This window comes from Elephantulus edwardii, unplaced genomic scaffold (genome assembly GCF_000299155.1).
Source record: "Elephantulus edwardii isolate Elephantulus edwardi_28Jun2011 unplaced genomic scaffold, EleEdw1.0 scaffold00046, whole genome shotgun sequence".
Lineage (NCBI taxonomy): Eukaryota > Metazoa > Chordata > Mammalia > Macroscelidea > Macroscelididae > Elephantulus > Elephantulus edwardii.
Genome location: NW_006399796.1, coordinates 14423646 through 14443094, shown reverse-complemented (window position 1 = coordinate 14443094; position 19449 = coordinate 14423646). Strand labels below are relative to the sequence as shown.

The 19449-nt window shown below is 38.6% G+C and overlaps 1 protein-coding gene across 1 annotated transcript in view; it reads left to right on the top strand.

Moving 5' to 3' along the window:
* ALDH7A1 (aldehyde dehydrogenase 7 family, member A1) overlaps positions 1-19449 on the top strand; it is a 67175-nt gene that overhangs the window by 41251 nt on the left and 6475 nt on the right. The window contains exons 10-16 of the mRNA XM_006886004.1: positions 6000-6041; positions 8459-8553; positions 12225-12309; positions 13403-13509; positions 15514-15630; positions 17623-17720; positions 17866-17939. Coding sequence (XP_006886066.1) covers positions 6000-6041; positions 8459-8553; positions 12225-12309; positions 13403-13509; positions 15514-15630; positions 17623-17720; positions 17866-17939 — 618 coding nt within the window. The remainder of the gene's footprint in view (positions 1-5999; positions 6042-8458; positions 8554-12224; positions 12310-13402; positions 13510-15513; positions 15631-17622; positions 17721-17865; positions 17940-19449) is intronic.

The window sequence follows — 19449 nt, the reverse complement described above, 5'->3', positions numbered from 1 at the left end:
TGTAATATTCATAGTCTCTTCTGAGATCCATTTTGGTCTTTTCGTCCTCTGTCTTTGTAATGACTTTTTGCACTCTTCCTGGATGATACTCTTGATATACCCCCACAACTCTTCTGGTCTTTGCTCATTAGTGTTCAAGGCCTCAACCCTGTTCCTGAGATGGTTTTGGAATTCAGGTGGGATAGACTCAAGGTCATATTTTGGTTCCTGTGGATTCAATTTAATTTTCCTTAGTTTCAACTTGAACTTGAATATGAGGTAACAGTAGGCATAGATCAATGGTGATTAATTTTATAAAACACAGTGTAAGGGAATGATGTATGAGACACAATGTGAATAAAGGAATGTGTGAAACAATGTATGTAAATGAAAGATAAATTTTGTATGTATACAAATTTTGTATGCAAACAAATATATAAAATCTTTAAAAAAGTAGCCATGGGGAAGAAAAGCTTACAAAAAAACATCTGGAACAAATAAGTAGTAAAGTCAGTAAGGCTATAGGATACAGAATCAAGATAAGATAGGTTTATTCTATTTCTGTATGCTAACAATGAACAATCTGAAAATAAAATTCAGAAAATACTTTTATTTACAATTGTTTGTTGTTAGGTACTGTGAAGTAGCTGTTGAGTTGATGTGACTTAAAGTGACTCTATAAACACAAGAATAATAAAATGCCTAGGAATAAATTTCACAAATGAAGTACAGTTTCTACAGGTGGGAACCACAAAGTGTTTAAAAGAAATAAAAAGAAGACTTTATTTATTATTATTATTATTAATTTTTGTGTGTCTACTGTCAAATCAGATCTGACTGGTACAGGAGGAGATTGTCCCTCCTCCAGCAGAGCATCTGGTGGATTCGAACAGCTCACCTCTGGTATTGCAGTACAGCTTCTTGCCACTAGGCCACCAGAGCTCACCAAAAGAAGAATTTTTTGAATGATATCCTAGTATTTGGAAGTTTTCATAGCAATGTTCCTACAAATGTTTTGTAGATTCAGTGCAATCCTATCAAAAAGCTACCTCCCCCTACCCAGAAATTGACAAGCAGATTCTAAAATTCATATAAAATTCAAGAAACTCGGAATAATCAAAACAGTCTTGAAGAATAGCATAAAGTTATAGGACTTGAATGTCCTGATTTCAAAATTTAATATAAAATTACAGTAATCAGGACTGTGTGATCTGATTCTGATATAAAGACAAGCATATAACCAATGGGATAGAATTAAGAGCTCAGAAATAAACCCTTATATTTATGGCCAGTTGATTTTTTAACAAGGATGCCAAGACCTTACAATAGAGAAAGAATAATTATTTTAACAAATGGTACTGGGAAAACTGAAAAGAAAAAAAAAGTGAAAATTATTAAATACCTAGATGTAAGAGCTATAACTATAATATAAAAACTAATTGATTTGGTGACTGGGGTAATAGGAATGAGTGTGTCGGAGACAATGAGATTGGCACAGGACAGAACAGAGTTTAGGGCTGTTGTACATAGGGTCGCTATGAGTCGTAAGCGACTCGATGACACTTAACAGCAACAACAACTAAGAAGAAAACATAGAAATAAATCTGTGTCCTTGGATTATGCAATGGCTTCTTAGATAAGAGATTAAAATGCATAAAGAAAAAAATCATTTTTTCTTCATAAAAATTAAAAGCATTTATGCTTCAAATGTCACAAACAAAAAAGTGAACAGGTAGCCTACTAAACAGGAGAAAATACTTGAAAATCAAACTGATAAGGCTGTTGTTTGTGTACCATTGAATCGGAACAGACCCATAGCCGACGCTCAGGAGGGTTTTCAGAAGCAGTTAATCACAAAGGAGGTCATTGCCCATCCTTTTCCCCAGAACAGCTGGTGGATTTGACCCTCCTACCTTTGAGATTGCAGTGCCATTTCTTACCACTAGATCACCAGGTCTCCCTACTGCTATCAAAGCAATTTTGGCTCATGATGACCTTTCATTGGGTTTTTCATATTTCTTCTGTGGAATGGCTGGTAGGTTTGAACTGCTGATGTTTCAGTTGGTATTTACCATACTATATCATGAATATTCAGTTCTGTGTCTTGACCCTTATTTTTGAGACACTCAAACACTTTCCACAATGTCAGTAACTAAATAGGTGATCCAACTTATTTGTGAAATGATTATTTGAATCTGTACAGTTTCAAGTGCTTACTTATACAAAGAGTGTGTTGTTGTTGTTGTTGTTATGTGCCGTCGAGTCATTTGCGACTCATAGCCCTATGCACAACAGCCCTAAATCCTGCTCTATCCCGCGCCAACCACACTACCTCTGACACACCTATCCCGATTACCCCAGTCACCAAGTCAATCCATCTCAAATAGTGTACATACTTTAAAAAATAGTTTAAAATGCTTTATATTATTTGGCCAAACAGCAACAACACAACAAACCAACAACTCTTGTCTAGAATAAAGTGGACTATATGTAACAACAACAAAAAGACAAATAACTTGGGACATAGGTAAAGGAGTGGCATCCACTTCCTAAACTAGATGCTTCTGGAAGTTCTACAAACTCTCTAAACTCTCTAAAATGTACAGAAATGATGTTAGTTGTAGAACAGAGTTCTGCACAGAAATGATTTTCGTTATATAACAGAGTTCAGGTCTTTTCTGCAAAACTTACTCTCAGTCGTATTCAACTTGATGACACTTTACCACTGTTAAATGAAACTAGTGCTGTTTATATCTGGAGGAACTCTTCCACTTTGTACATAACTCTTTGTCAATGTGAAGTATTAAGTAGCCTGGGTTGCTGTGATACTGAACCTTGTACCATTGGTGTATCAAATACCAGAATGGTTTCCCAATGTAGACAGTGTTCGATGGAGCTCACAGTTGTAAAACAAGTTTAGAAGCAAGAGTGGCGTCCACTTCCTAAACCACATGTCTCTGGAAACTCTGAACTTGGAATTGGTGATAGTTATAGAAAGTCATTAGGTCTTTTGTTCACAGTGTCACTACAAGTCTCGCTTGACAGAATGAACAACAACAACAAGGATATACCTAGCCAATCATCATGTGAAGAGATGTTAGCAGATTTCATCTTCTCATTTATTCAAAAGTGTAGTTTGTATGATGAATAGGATTCTAAATTGTACTAGTAGTCTCCTAATAAGGAATCTAGATTTTAAAAATATATTTGTCTCTCTTGACTTATAGGTGCTTTTCTTATACAAGCTTGGTGGTTAGAAGTAAAATTAGGAATCAATTGTTGGGCAATTGGAAGGATAATTAAAAAAAAAACAAACCAAAAATCTCCACAACTTCAAACTTGCCAAATTTCACTTTCAGCCAGACTGGAGGAACCGATGTTAAGCATAGAATTTTTGTTTCCTCAGTTTTAATAAGTAAAGAAATAAAGCATAGTCCTCTTCAACACTCTTCATAGTGCTGAGAAAGTGGTTTTAAAATCCGCTATTGCAGCAGTGATGAGAGCTGAGGTAGTACTTGATGACTTTCTGTAATGATATAGCCCCATCCCTTTCGTTAGAATTCCAGCAGGATAATTACTGTTTCAGAGTGGTGGAAATGAGAACATACTCTCTTGTCAGATCAAACTTATTATATAAAAGATGATATACAGTTTATTTACAGGGGAAAAAAAAGAGAAATATCTCAAACTTTTAGGGACTGAGGATCAATATCGAGAAGACAGAGATTCTCATCACTGGGCCAATTGGCAGTATCATAATGGATGGTGAAGAGTTTGAGATTGTTGACAGTTTTAGTCTTCTTGGCTCCACAGTCAACACTCTTGGAATCAGCTGCCAGGAAATTAAAAGACATATTGCCATGGGCAAGTCTGCTGTTATGGACCTCTCCAAAGTACTGAAAAGCAATGCTGCCACTCTGGAGACTAAGGTGTGCCTGATACAGGCCATGGTCTTTGCAATCACTTACTATGCATCAGAGAGCTGGAAAATGACTAGGGATGATAGAAGGAGAATTAATGCCTTTGAGCTGTGGTACTGGAGAAGAGAATTGAATATACCATGGATTGCTAAGAAAATGAACAGTTTCATCCTGGAGAGGGTTAAATCAGGCTGCTCTTTGGAGGTAAGGATTCTGAGGCTTCGTCTGACATACTTTGGATATGTTGCAAGGAGGGACCAGTTCTTCAAGAAGGACATCATGCTTGGGAGGGTGGAGGGACAGCTCAGGAAAGGAAGACCCTCTGTGAGGTGGATTGATTTAGTGACTAGGTAATGGTAATGTGGATAGATGTGTTGGAGGTGGTGAGATTGGCACAGGACAGAGCAGGGCTTAGGGCTATTGTACAACAAGGAAAGAAGGTAAGATTGACACACCTTTCTGTATAACTCTTCGGGAATGACGTTTATCTATCAAGAGCCTTTGTCATACCTTTTGGTATGATCTAAGTAGATAATAAAGAGATCAGCAGCAGCCAATATATTTATTAGTGAGGTAATGGAGAAATAAATTCTGGTACATTACCAATAACAAATACTTAGTTTTGGTTGTTGTTGTTGTTGTTGTTGTTATGTGCCGTCCAGTCGCTTGCGACTCATAGCGACCCTATGTATAACAGCCCTAAACTCTGCTCTGTCCTGTGCCAATCGCACTGTCTCTGATACTCCCATCCCAATTATCCCAATCACTGAATAGTAACTTCTAGTAACTGAGAGAAATGATGTGAGATATTAATCAGGAAAGAAAAAGTAACATTAATTATATGGTATAATCTCAACTAAATATAAATGTCTGGGGAAAACATTAGAAGACTCCATATTGAGTTATAGATCAAGAAAACAAAAATCCTCACCAGTAGACTGAAAAGCAACATCATGATAGATGGAAAAATGATTGAAGTTGTCAATAATTTAATTTTATTTCCATCCACAACCAACACCCATATTATCAGCCATCAAGAAATTAAGAGACACATTGCTTTGGGAAAATCTGCTGTCAGAGACCTCTCTAAAGTGCTAGAGAACAACAGTTACATCGAATCCAAATCATGAACTTTTCAGTTACTTGCTATGCTTCTGAAAGTTGGGTAGTGAATAAGGATGATAGAAGAATTGATGGCTTTGAGCTGTGGTGTTCAGAAAAGAGTTCTGAATGTCCCATGGGCTGCCAAAAAAATAAACAAGTGCATCTTGAAGAAAGTGTGACCTGTGTGCTCTTTAGAGACATAGGTGGTGAAACTTTGCCTCCTATGCTTTGGGCATGTTGTCAGGAGGTATCCAATCCTTGAAAAGGGGATAATGTGCAGAGAGAGGAAGAGAAGAAAATCCCCAACAAGGTGGACTGACGCAGTGATTGTAACAGGGAACTTGAACGTAATCAGAAGTGGGGAGGATGGCACACGATAGAGTGGGGTTCAGATCTGTTGTTCACAGGGTCACTGTGATTAATAGTCAAACAATAGCCCCTATCAACACAACAACAAACTAACGAATTGTGAGCAGGGACGTTATGGTGGCATAATGAGCCATTGATTTTTTTTTCCTTGATACTTTCTTCTTTAATTCTTTTAAAACATTGTCTACAGTGAGCACAAAAATACTTTGCAGTAATTTATCTTGATCTGATTTCAAACTTAAAGAAAAGTTAAAAAAGAATTAACACTAGAAATTCCTGTATATGCTTTATCCAGACTCACTCATTGTTTACATTTTGCCCCATTTGCTTTATTATTTTCCCCTCTGGTTTAATTAGCATGCATGCACAAAAAAAAAATGACTGAATATTATTTTTTAACCATTGAGAAGAAATTGGAACATATCCTTTATCATTAAATATTTCAAAGTTATAACCTAATAAACAGTTTCTTAAAATAAAAAAAAATTACTGTTGATAGAATACTCAGATTTTTTAAAAAGTATAAAATAAAAATATTTGGCATATGCTATACTCTGATTTCATCCAGCAGTAAATATTATGAATTACTGCAGGAGATGTTAATATGTGTTTATATTTTTTTTAAAGGGAGAAGTTTGTTAGAACTTGGAGGAAACAATGCCATTATTGGTAAGATTGCCTTTTATTTGTTGTGTTTTCCATTCAGAAATATTTGCAGCCATAGTGAATACATAGCACTTGAGGAACTGATCCCTTTACTCAGCAAGACCTTCTGTGTTGTATGTGCCTCAGACATAGTTCCTGCTTTAGAATGTTACCTGTGAGGTGGTACCAGCTTGGCTGGAAGACATGGATAACTGTGAGGGAAGGGGTGTCCTGTTCAGGATGTGTGACTTTGGGTCTAGAGTCTGTGAATGTGTCAACCACTGAGATGTAGCACGGTTTCTCTGTGGCTCTGCTTCCTTTCTGAAAACTGGCCACCTGCTACCCTAGAATTAGTAGCTCTTGTTATGTGACTTGATAAATCCTTTATTTGCCAAAAACTTTAGTTTATGTCTGTTGGAATCTTGATCGCTTTTATATTAGAAAAGAAAAATTTGTTAAGACTTTTTTTTAAAAAGTCACTTAGGCTATAGGTTTAAAGATTACTTAAAAAATGTACTTATCTTTTTTTTTAATTTGAATTTGACACAGAATATCCTACCAGCTTAATATCTGCATAATGGGATGAAAATTAGCATGTTGAGACTTAACAGAAGCATAATAGTTGTAATGAAAAGCAATTTCTATCTTGGCATCATTGCTTTCATATGCCCATATAATCATCATATAAAATATTATAAAGGTCACTATGAGTTGCAGGTGACATGATGGCACATAACAACAGACATTAGAAGTTTAAAAATACATAGTGAAAGTTTGTTCCACTTAAACTTTCAATCTAGTTATATCTTTTAAAGATATAGTAACATTTTATGAGCAGTAGGAATTTGTCAGGTTATTCTAGTGGCTTAATGCAAATAGTTGTGCTGCTAGTTATAAGGCAGGTGGTTCAAATCCACCAGCTGCTCTGAGGGAGAAAGATAGACAATCTCCTGTGCAATTTACAGCCTCTGAAAACTCACTGAAGGGTCAACTATGAATCATTTCTGACTCAACATATAAAACAGCATCAACAAGCATTTGCCAGCTACTGTGCTAGGTTGTTTTAGATCAATTGTTTTATTTAATCATCCAAATACTCTTACAAGGTAGATAACATCATTCTCTTAATTTGAAGATAATGCCAAAACATAAAGAGATGCTGTACCCTAGGTCAGCAAGTGATAGACAAAGCCCTTGTATCCAGCAGCCAGTCTCTAGACCACTTCGCTTCCCTAAGCTTGTTAACTAGGTTTTATTGCCCTGTTTTATTAAGGAAACTGAGTCATACAAAATTAAAAGAACACAATTAAAATGCGCTGCCATTAGGTAAGAATCTTGGTCTGTTTGATTCACCGTGCCCCGTTTTTTACCATTATGCTAGTCTAAGAATTCCATTAGAGTTGAGGAGAGGTAAAATGGAAGATGAAAGAAGTAATGTTAGCTATAAATTTCTAGATCCTTAAAAGAGGGAAAGAAGTACTAATAATATAAATGGAGGGGTTACCTTTGTAAATGCTCTCTTGAATTTGTTTTCTCAGGGTGGATGGATGGATGGGAAGGAAGGAAGGAAGGAATAGACTCTAATATGGAGGAATTTGGAAGTGATGTTGCTCTGATCTCTTCAGAGGAGTAGAAAAGCTTGAAGAGACCCTGAGTGCAATCATGTTGAGGTTTCTCATGATGTGAGATTTTCCGAGGCAGGAGCAGAGAGTTTGAGTTTCAGAAAGCTGGAAGCTCTATAAGATGGCAGCATGCGGCATTAGGGACTCATATTGCTACCCCAAAGACGATGTGTATCTAGCAGTTTGAATTCACCAGCTATTCCCAAAGAGAAAGATGGGTAATCTCCTCTTATACTCGTCACAGCCTTTGAAAGCTTGCTAGAGGGTTGGTTAATTGTGAGTAGGTCCAATTCAATGGCAATGACAGAGTGAGACTGATGACAATAAGAGTTGTCTATATTACTAGATTCTGTGGCTTGATCATGGTGATAATTGGAAGGATTACATTGTTCTTTCTTATTACCTGTGGGCCCTGAGAGACTGGCATCAAAACCGGCCATAAGCCAAATAAACTGAAAAAGAGGATAATGGCCTTAGAGCAGAGACCCTAAGGTGAATACAGAGGATATTCAGTCATCAGAAACTGGGAGTGATGAAAAATTAAATTCTAGGTCCCCCTTGTACATTTGCACTTGGGTAAAGAACCACAAAGCTCAGTGTTCTTTGTTCTGTTGCCATAAAATCTTCTCTGGGAGAAAACTTACCTTTTTCCCTAGTGACTACATGAGTCTTTTAATGTGAACATGCTTATTTTTTCAGAGATAATTTTAGTGTTTATTTACCATACTCTTTAAAAGCATCATTTTATGCCAGTTACCAACCACCCTCTCTGACTGCACTGCCACTGCACTGATGGATGTGTGTTTGTGCTTCCCTAAGCTTTTGAAGATGCAGACCTCAGTTTAGTCGTTCCATCAGCTCTCTTTGCGGCCGTGGGGACAGCTGGTCAGAGGTGTACGACTGCGAGGCGGCTGGTGAGTGTGCGTTTGTGGACAAATGAACTTGTCCTGTTCTTTAGACACCACTTTGTAGTGAGATCTACTTTTAGGAAGGTATTACAAAAGTATTACTAGCAAAATGTATTCCCTGACATGGTCGGCAAATATATAGCTGGTCTATTTTTACTCTGCTTATCAGCCAGGTGCTTGACTTACTCCCCTTTCCCAGTGACACTAAGAATGATTGCATGTGGCCTGGGAGAAATCTGTTCTCTTTCCTGGAAAAATGTGGACCTTTATCCATAGTCACTTAGAGAATGAAACTTAATACAAAAATGACAAAATCCTTAGCAAAAAGGTAGACAACCTGGCTAACAGATAAACATCTTATAAAAATAAAGCTTTTAGTTTTTGTCCTCTATCTTAGGATGTGACATGTTTAGTGAAACATTCTAGAAATACATCATCTGTGCACGTATAAGGAACTCCGGTGGCGTGGTGCATTCTGTGTTGTAATGTTAACTGATAGGCCAGTAGTTCAGAACTTGTAGGTGGTTCACAGGAGAAAGATGGGCAGTCTTTCCTATAAATATCTACAGCCCTGGAAACCAGATGGAGGATCACCATGAGTCAGAAATGACTAGATGGTAGTTGGTTTGGTACACGTACACCTGCATATATGTTATTGTATTTGGCAGGCTCCATCAGGTCAGTGATCGCTCATGGCGGTCCTCTGCACGACAGAATGAAACCCTGCCTCAGCCTGCACCATCCTCACAGTCTGCTGTGTTTGAGGTCATTGCTGTCGTCCCTGGGTCATCCCATCTCATTAAGGATCTTCCTCTGATTTGCTTATCATCTGCTTTTCCAAGGTCAATGTCTTTTTTTCCATATATTGGCTCCTCCTGTTGGCTATCTGTCTCTTGGACAGGCTCAGGTGGCCTATGGCAAAAAGCTGCACTGCAATGCCAAAGGCACACGGTTTAAGGCCACCATCTTCTCTGCAGGAGACAGATGGACAATCTCCTCCCATGCAATTAACTGCCTCTGAAAATCTGCAGAGGGTCAGCCATGGGTTGGATCCAACTCTTTGGTACACAACAACCACCACCACAACAGCATCTGAAGATTTATCCTGAAGAGTTTGGAAAGTTTAATCCCTATGCCCTCACCTGAGTAGGATTTTAGTTTGTATACGATATTTCATCACTATTTTGTAACATGGGGAAATTGTGTATGTATATTACAATCGACCAAATTGTACTTGTTGGAGAATTTACCTGCTTTTGCTGTTATTTTCATTAGAAAATTGATTTCTCCTACTACAATTAAAAACAAAAAAAGAGTTCACAATTGGGTTGTAAAAGAGTGGGCTATAGGTTTTGACTCTCATTGTGAGCATGGACAGTGAATAAGGATGACACAAGAAAAACAGATGCCTTTGAGTTGTGGAGTTGGAGAAGAGTACTGAATATCCATCCCATGGACTGCCGAAGGAACAAACAGATGTGTTTTGGAGAAGGTGAAGCCAGAGTGCTCTTTGGAAGCAAAGATGGTGAAGCTTCATCTCTCATACTTTGGGCATGTTGTTAGGAGGGGCTGTTCTTGGAGAGAGACATCATGTGCAAAGGTGGAGGGATGGCAAAGGAGAGGATGACCCTCAACCAAGTAGACTGACAGTGACTGCAGCAATGGGCTCAAGTGCATCAGAGATTGTGAGTTTGGCACAGGATAGGACAGGATTTACATCTCTTGTTCATAGGGCCTTTATGACTTGTACTTGATGATACTTAACAGTAACAATCAGTGAACATGAACAAATTCTTTTTGAATAAGGTTGACATAATCTAATTGAATAGCAATAAAAGACATGAATAATTCAGTCTATCTCTCCTATTTCACTTTTTAGTATTTTCTGTTTCACAGCAAATGAAAATAATTTTACATTACTCAGTTTTCAAAAATTCTAAGATGACAGTGTTGATAAAGTGCTTACAGTTTATTAAATTGTTTTGCTTGAACGTTTATTCCATTAAAGCTAAGGAAGGAGACAAAGCCCATGGTTGTCGAGTTCATTCCTACTCTTGGTGACTGTGTAGGAGGGACACGGGACAGCTGCCTCAGAGGGTTCCCAGGCTGTGATCTCTGTGGAGGGTTATGCTTCATTCTCCCATGGAGCAACCCCTGGGCTCCAGCTGTTGGCTTGTAGCTGAGCATTCAAGCACTGTGCCACCAAGTCTCCCTGAAGGAAGTGGGTACTCCAAAAAGATTGTATCTTGGACCAGAAGGTTGATAGGGAATGATGTGAAAGTCAAGCATTTCTCTGTTGAGCAATAGCTATTCTTTTCTTTTATCTTGGAGCGAATCATGCATAGACATGCTTTTTATTTAATGCTAAATATAAATATTAGTTATGGCCTAATCTAATTTCCATAGAACAGCAGTGTGTAGGAAAAGAAAAATTACAGTGTCATAGACCTCTCCACAACTGTTGTTGCTAATTATGTCCTGTGGAGTTAGAACCGACTCATAGCTGACGCTCCAGTGGGTTTTCTGACTCATCACTGACCTTATGGTGGTTTTTCATAGACTGCTCCCTACATTGAGGCCATGTCATTTCATTCATTCCATGGATATCAGCTCAGATTGTATGACTTGGAACATACTCTATCTCTGGGAGTATAACAAGGAGTGTGTATACCACATAGAGTGAGCACAGGCTTATCCTCATTCAATTAAGACTGCATTTTAAATACCTTTTTGCCTATAGTCTAAGTACATATGGTTACACAGCAGGGGTTACTGACCAAACATTGTGATATGTGTTTACTGTGACTTATACAATTATGTTATGGAAGGTTCTTTGGTAATTAGGACATCAAATACTCTAGAACAGAGCCAGGATTAATGAAGATTGTGAAGCTTATTCAAATAGGCCCTTGGAAAGGCGCTAAAAATATGTCTCACTATTCTAACATCTACCTGAAGAAATTATTCTTATGAATGCTAATACTATTAATCCTGTAATTTTTTTGAGAAAAACACGTTTCCACAGTTAACTTGAACAACACAGGGGTTAGGAGCACCTACCTTCTGCACAGTCAAAAATCAGTGTATAATTTCTAGTTGGCCCTTGAACCACATGGGTTTGAAATGAGTGGTCCAACTTTCATATTTCTCTCCAGTAAATTATATGCGAGAGATGAACTGCCCACACTGAAGTCCTTAGTATCACAGGATGTTTTAGGAGGATACTTTTAACACTTGAAAGGGCCATGGGCATTGCAGTGGACTAATAAATGTTGGGCTGCTTACCAGACAGTCGACTGTTCAAATCCACCAGCTGCCTTGCAGGAGACGGATGTGGCAATTTGCTTCTGTAAAGATTTACTGCCTTGGAAACTGTAGGAAAGCAGTTCTACTTTGACTTTAAGGGCCTCGACAGATTGGAACAAATTTGATTGCAGTGGGGGTTGTGGTGACATAACACGAGAGCTCACTGCAATAACAACAGAAAAAATATCGGCATCTGTGTGGACTCGGGCACTTCAAGCCTGTGCTGTCCAAAGGTCAGCTGTATTATTTTATATTTTCAGAGATCTTAATATTTCAGAAATATTTTCAATAAAATCAATTACATGTTGCTAAAAGGAATTTGTGCATGTATTTTACCAATCGCTTTCATATTTCTCTTTTCCCCCTCTTAGTTTTTACATGAAAGCATCCATGATGAAGTTGTAAATAAGCTTAAAAAGGCGTATGCGCAGATTCGTGTGGGGAACCCATGGGACTGTGAGTATCTGGCTCATTTTTAAAGCTTTCCCCTTTTGGCAGCTGACGGTATCAGTGTTTCTCCTCTCCTCAGCGTTATTTATGTATTTCTGTTTAATAGGGCATTGAGATGACAGTGTGTATTCCCTAGGATGGGAACCTGAGTACTCGATGGCAGTTTGTGGGTGCAATTAGGATATTTTATCCACAAGCTGTTGTTTAGATGGGTGCAATTTGCCTAGTTCTATTTTATTCTATTATTGCTCTTGTCTAATTCACTGCCATAAGACACTGTAGGAATTTCCTGACTTTTTTTACTTCCATTTTTTTCTTCCATAGTAAGCAGTGATTTTCATCATGTGTTAGGAGAGTTCACTCTCCTACTTGAAACATACCAGTGACCTCTCATTGCTCAGAGGCAGTAACCTAGACTTGTTAGTGGCTCACCTTTTTCAGGGTCTGACCTCTACCTTCTTCCTTGCTTACCTTCCATTCACCTTGTGTGCCATTTGCACCTGGTTCTCTGAGCGCCATCAGTGCCTCAAGCCTTCTAGCCCTGTTCTGCTGTCCCCACGGGCTCCCAGCAAAAATAGCACCTCTTCACAGATGCCTGCCGAAATCTTCCTTTGCTTGTAGTTACCTTTACTGCTAAGTCCTGCCGGGAACATCACTCACTCTCCTCCCGTGTGGATTGTAGATCTGCAGCCGAAACCATAAAGTTGTTGGAGGATGAGCACATTGGTCAGGAATAAACTAGTCCTGTATTTTTCATGTGATTCCCTTAAGAATTAATTCTCATTCTTCTAAACTAGGGAGGCAAACAGATTTGACCTGTTTCTGTGAGTTTGCTGGAACACAGTCATGACAGTTCATTGTTACACATTGTCTGTAACAGCTTTGTTGCTGTGATGACAGAATTGAGATCACAGACATCACATAGAGCCTAAAATACTTGACTCTTTGACATGCTAGAAATAAAGGCTGCTGCCTTTTGATCTGGACTGAAAGGAGATATGAAGGGGTTGATCTGTTGAGTGTGAAAGCTACTGTGGTAATAAAATGATGCATTTAGGGGAAACTAGAGGTATTTAGAATATTTCTTTTCTCCTTCCAGCTAATGTTCTCTATGGACCATTACACACGAAACAGGCAGTGAGCTTATTCCTGGCGGCAATGGGTGAAGCCAAGAAACAAGGGGGCACAGTGATCTGTGGAGGCACGGTGAGTAAAATGGTCTGGGAGTCATAGCTTATTTTTTAGAAAAGAAAAACAACCCCCAAACCTTTTTTTTTCCACTTTAGGTACAAGCAGGGATTCTTCTCCTCAGTCCTATTATAATGATTGGGTAGATATTTTAAAGACAGATTCTGTAACATGCATGTAACAACTCTTGAAGAATACATATAAAAAAACCTCATAGATTTGCGTAGACAAAAGACCATTTCATGAGAATGAAGACTTTGTATTCAGAGCAGGTATAATTCATATTTATTGGTTATTTGGCAGTTAAGGCCAGATATCCTTAAGAAAAGACATACAATAAGGATTTTATTTTAATGCATATGATTACATTAATGTACTACCAAATATGTTTTCTTCATGTCTGGTTAGATATAATTCCTTGTATAAGCTATACACATAATTTATTATCTACAGCTGATAATTGCAGCTCACATTTTTAAAAGTTCATTAAGAAAAGAGTCTCTTATAAAGCATTCTGAGAACAAAATCTTTCTAGGCCATTACTATTTCCTAACTCTCTATACTTTCTTCACTCTTTTTATACTGTTGATGCAGCCATATCTAGTTGTGTATTTTTAGTACTACCTATACTCAGCTTTTTCCAAAGCAATTTCTTTAATCTTTTTAGAATTGCTTTGTTTTCTTGCTTTGCATAGTGTTTCTTTAAGTCATGTAATGCAATATTCCATTATAGTAACAAATTCAGCTAGTATACTTGCTGTGGAATTGGGAATAAATACAGCTGACTCTTGGTAGGCACACAGCTCAAAGGCTAAGAGCAGAAATCTAGAGAGACATTAGAGAGTCATCACCTTGCCAGAGCAGCTGCCGATGGATATCAGACTGTTTTAAGAATGAAAAGTGAACATTAATTAAGTGGAGAGGAGCTAATAATTTCATTACATGGAAGTTGACTAAGAGAGTGTCCGTAGTGTATCCTTTTGGCTCTTTTGGTTTCTGTATAATAGCTGTGTGGTTGTTATTAATTGCAGTCAAGTCGATTCCAACTCCTCAGGATTCTGTATACAACAGATCTGAACCATGCGCGGGCCGCCCCCCCCCCACCCCCATCGCGTGCCTTCCTCACAATCTGCTCTTGTTCTCAGGCTCATAGTTACATTCGTTATGTCACTTCATCTGCTTACGGGGCTTCTCCTTATCTGACCCTCTGCTTTTCCAAGTCACTTTTCCAGTGACTGGCGCCTCCTGGTAACCCAGTGTATGTGAGATGGGAAGGCTCGTCAGATTTGCCTCTAAGGAGCACTCTGACTCCACCTCTAAAGAACAATAGATGTGGAGCTCTGGTGGCCTAGTAGCAAGAAGCTGTGCTGCAATCCCAAAGTCATGTGGTTCGAATCCACCAGGTGCTCCACTGGAGAAGGAGGGGTAATCTTCTCCTGTGCCAGTTAGATCATTTGATGGTAAACAACAAGAAAAAAGAAAAAAAAAGAAAAGAATGATAGACTTATTTTTAAATGACATAAATAAAAAAACCCACTACTATCATGACATTTCTTTTCAACTTGGTCATGATACTGTTGTTGACTTTCTCTTTTTTTTACTTTCCTCTGACCAATTTATGCTAGAACTAATAGTAGGGAGAGAACTTTCATTCATGTTGGAATTGTGGTTTTGAAGAAAATAAATCACATAGTTTTATTATTTTTATCATATTGTTATGATTAGGTGCTATCAAGTCAAGCACGACTCATAGCGACTCTGTGAACCACACACCTGGACCCTGGCCTATCCTGTGCCGTCCTCCTCATCTATGATACATTTGAGCCCATTGCTGTGGTCACCGTATCAGTCCATCTCATTGAGGGTCTTTTTGTCTTTTACTGGGCTTCCACCTTTTCTAGCATGATGTCCCTTGCCAAGAAACATGTTCAAAGTATGTGAGATGAAGTATATGCAAAACTTGTGTCTCTAGACCTTAATGCTAGAAAACAAGTGTTTGAATTCTTATTTTCTCTACTCAAGGCCATGGACCGCCCAGGGAACTATGTAGAACCGACCATCGTGACAGGCCTCGCCCATGATGCCGCCATTGCGCATACAGAGACTTTTGCTCCAATTCTTTATGTCTTTAAATTCAAGGTAACAGTTGATTCTTTATTCTCAAGTCAAAACAAATGAAAAGACTAGGGGGAAAATGAAGGTATATTACATTCCATTTAATTAGCCTGTAGAGAGGTTATTTTAGGAGGTTTTTCTAACTAGTTAAAATTTGAAAGTTAAGGATAAAATAAAATGAGATGAATAAAATATGTCACCTTAGACTCCATAATTATAGCTGCTCCCCCACACTAGAGGTGTGGAGATCTGGACAGGCTGCTGCTGAGTATCAACAGATGTAAGGAGTAAATGTGGGACAGTCTAAAGGCCGATGGCTATGACCTGTATCAGAGGACAGGCTGTTCAGATTCCAACTAGTGGAGGTAGGTGGTCTAATAGCTTACAAGCTAATATGTAGAATTAGTATTGAACACATCATGATTATGTTAAAAGGTTAATGAGAATTGCACTATTTTGCAAATATATCATTGCATTTCTTCATAACTTGCTTCAAATGATCTATCATTCTTTCATATAAAGGAAACCCCACTACAATAAATCAATTCCAATTGTTAGGGACCCTGTAGGACAGTGTAGAACTGCTCATAGGATTTCCAAAACTATAATTGTTTGTGGAAATACACTGCTGTATCTTTTGACAACCACCTGGTTGGCTTGAATCCCTGACCTTTTGATTAACAACTGAGTACTTTAACCATTGTCTATCTCACCAGCATGCCTTTTCATATACAATGACTGGGTTGGTGGTGTTTTGTTTGGTTTTTAAAAAAAGAAAATAACTAAAATGTACTGCCACTGAGTTGATTCCAACTCATAGCAACCCTGTAGAATAGGGTGGAACTTCCTTAGAAGGTTTTCAAGACTGTAAATCTTTATAGGAGCAGAAGCTACAGCTTTCTACCATGGAACAGCTGATATATTTAACTACTGATCTTTGGTTAGCACCAGAGTTCTTTAATCCATTGCTGTCAAATCCGTTATATTCATAGCAATCCTGTAAGGCTGGCTAGAACTGACCTGTAGGGTTTTCAGAGTTGTAAATCCCCATGGAAGCATGCCCCTATAACTCTTTCATGAATTGTCTGGTGGCCTTGAACTATCAGCCTTTGGGTTAGCAGTTGAGAGCTTTAACCACAGAGCCAACAGGGCTCCTATAGTGATAAAATCCAAAATCTCTTTGGAGTTGATTCAAACTAAACCACCCTCCATTGGGTTTCTGAGGCTGCAAATATTTATGAAAGGAGAGGGCCCATCTTTCTCCCTTTGAGCTACTGGTGGCTTTGAACTACTGACCTTTAATGCACCATACCAACAACGCTCTTTAGAGTGACTATTGAAAATAGCGATTGCCTATTTTGTGTGTGTGTATGTGTGTGAGTGAGAGACTATAATACTGTGGAGAAAGAAAGTGAACCTCTTGGAAAGAGTTTCTTGACAGCGTATTTGCCCAGTGCAGCATATCATTTGAGTTCTTGACTGCTGCTGCTCTGGGTACACTTAGTGGTAAGGAGGTGTACTGCCAGAGCCAGGTGCTTTTACCAGCTGCTCTGTGGGAGAAAGATGAGCAGACTCCTTCCATGTGATTTACAGCCTTTGAAAACCCATTGGAGGGTCAGCTGAGTCCATTTCAATGCAACAGCCCATATCAACAGCCACCATGGGTTTTTATTGTGGATTTAAGTAACATGAAACACATCCTTATATATCCTTAGATCGTTTATCTGCAAAATTAAGATTCTGTAGACCTGTATCATAGAATAGGATTAGCTAAGTCTAAGAATGAAAAATTTTTGAATCAGTGTATTCTATGGGGAATACTAATCGTCATTTCTCAATAAAGCATAGTTGGGGGGAATTAAAGAAACACTTAAGAGAAGCATACAAATACAATATGAGTTTTTCTTCTTTTTGTGTGCTAAAATTATCCTGGTATGTATTAGAAATTATTTTAGTATCAGTGAATTTTGTCCTGTATACTGTGTCACCTGACAACTTCTTCTACCCTTGCCTTAGGATGAAGAACAGGTCTTTGCCTGGAATAATGAAGTGAAACAGGGACTTTCAAGCAGCATTTTTACCAAGGATTTGGGAAGAATCTTCCGATGGCTTGGGTATTTATCTATTTTTAATATCTGTGTAAATTGGATTTGTGAGATGACTGGACTTTTGAAAACTATCAGTGTTGAAAAGCCTTTTTAGTGTTTTTGTTTTAATTTCCTATGTATTACTCTCATCTTGCTTTCTTTTTACACACAGTCCTAAAGGATCAGACTGCGGCATTGTAAACGTCAATATTCCAACAAGTGGGGCCGAGATTGGAGGTGCATTTGGTATGTGGAGAATTATTACTCATTTCCCATGCTGGGCTCATGATTTACTGACTGTGCAAAGGTATTTGAATGTGTGCATCACAACAAATTGTGGTTGACATTGAGAAAAATGGAAATAGTGAAACCAATACCTAGAATCAGAAGCTGTTGTACAAACAGAGCAAGGGAACATTGCATGGTTCAAAATGAGGAAAGGAATAAGTCAGGGATGCATCCTTTCTCCATACCTTTTTAATCTAAATGAGGGACAGATCATTCGGGAGGTTGAACTTTATTAAGAAGAATGTGACATCAGGGTTGGAGGAAGACTCAACCTGCATTATGTAGATGACACAACCTTGCTTGCTGAAACTGAGCAAGACTTAAAAGCATTTGCTGCAGAGGTCAAGGATTGAAGTTTTCAGGATGGATTGCATCTCAATATCAATAAAACAAGATTCTCACCACCAGGCCAATAGGCAGCATCATGATAGATGGAGAAAAGATTGAGACTGTTAAGAATTTCATCTTGCATGGTTCCACAATCAACACTCTTGGCACCAGTAGTCAGGAAATCGAAAGATGAGTTGCTTTAGGAAAGTCTGCTGTCAGGGACCTGTCTAGAGTGCTTAGTCTAGAGACAAAGGTGCGTCTGATCCATGCCATTGTCTTCACAATTACTTGCTATGCATCTAAGAGCTGGACAATGAGTAAGGATGACAGAAAAAGAATCACTGCCTTTGAGTTATGGTGCTGGAGATGAGTATTGAACATACCATGAACTGCCAAGAGAACAAACAGGTCCATCTTGGAGAGGATGAAACTCCTTCAAGGCAAGAATACTGAAACTCTAGCTCACATACTTTGGGCATATTGCCAGGAGGGACCAGTCCTTGGTGAAGGTCATAATGCGTGGAAGGGTAGAGGGTCAGTGCAGGAGAGGAAGATCCAGGATGAAATTTATTGATGCCGTAACTGTGGCAATAGGGACAGGTATGTCAGAGATGATGGGATTGGGCCAGGATAGGGCAGAGTTCAGAGCTGTTCATAGGGTTGCTGGAAGTTGTAGTTGACTTAACAGCACATAACAACAACAACCCTAATACAAATTCTCAAGAGAGCTCTTATTCTATACTCTTGGGTTTCTGCCCTGGACCCTGTGTTCTATTCTGATGCAACATTCTGTTAGAAATACAGTCCCTCACCACAACAAGATAAAGGTAAACAATCAAGTTGAAAAGTGGGCACAGGATATGAACAGACACTTCACCAAAGAAGGTATTCAGATGGCTAACAAGCACGTGAAGAAATGTTCAAAATCCCTAGCTCTAAGAGAGATGCAAATCAAAACAAGTATGAGAACATCTCACCCCAGTAGGAACAGCAAAATTTAACAGAGCAGCAAGCAACAAATGCTGGCGAGATTGTGGAAAAACTGGAACCCTTATTCACTGTTGGTGGGAGTGTAAAATGGTGCAACCACTGTGGAAGGCGGTATGGCGTTTTCTCAAAAAGTTACAAATAGAGATAC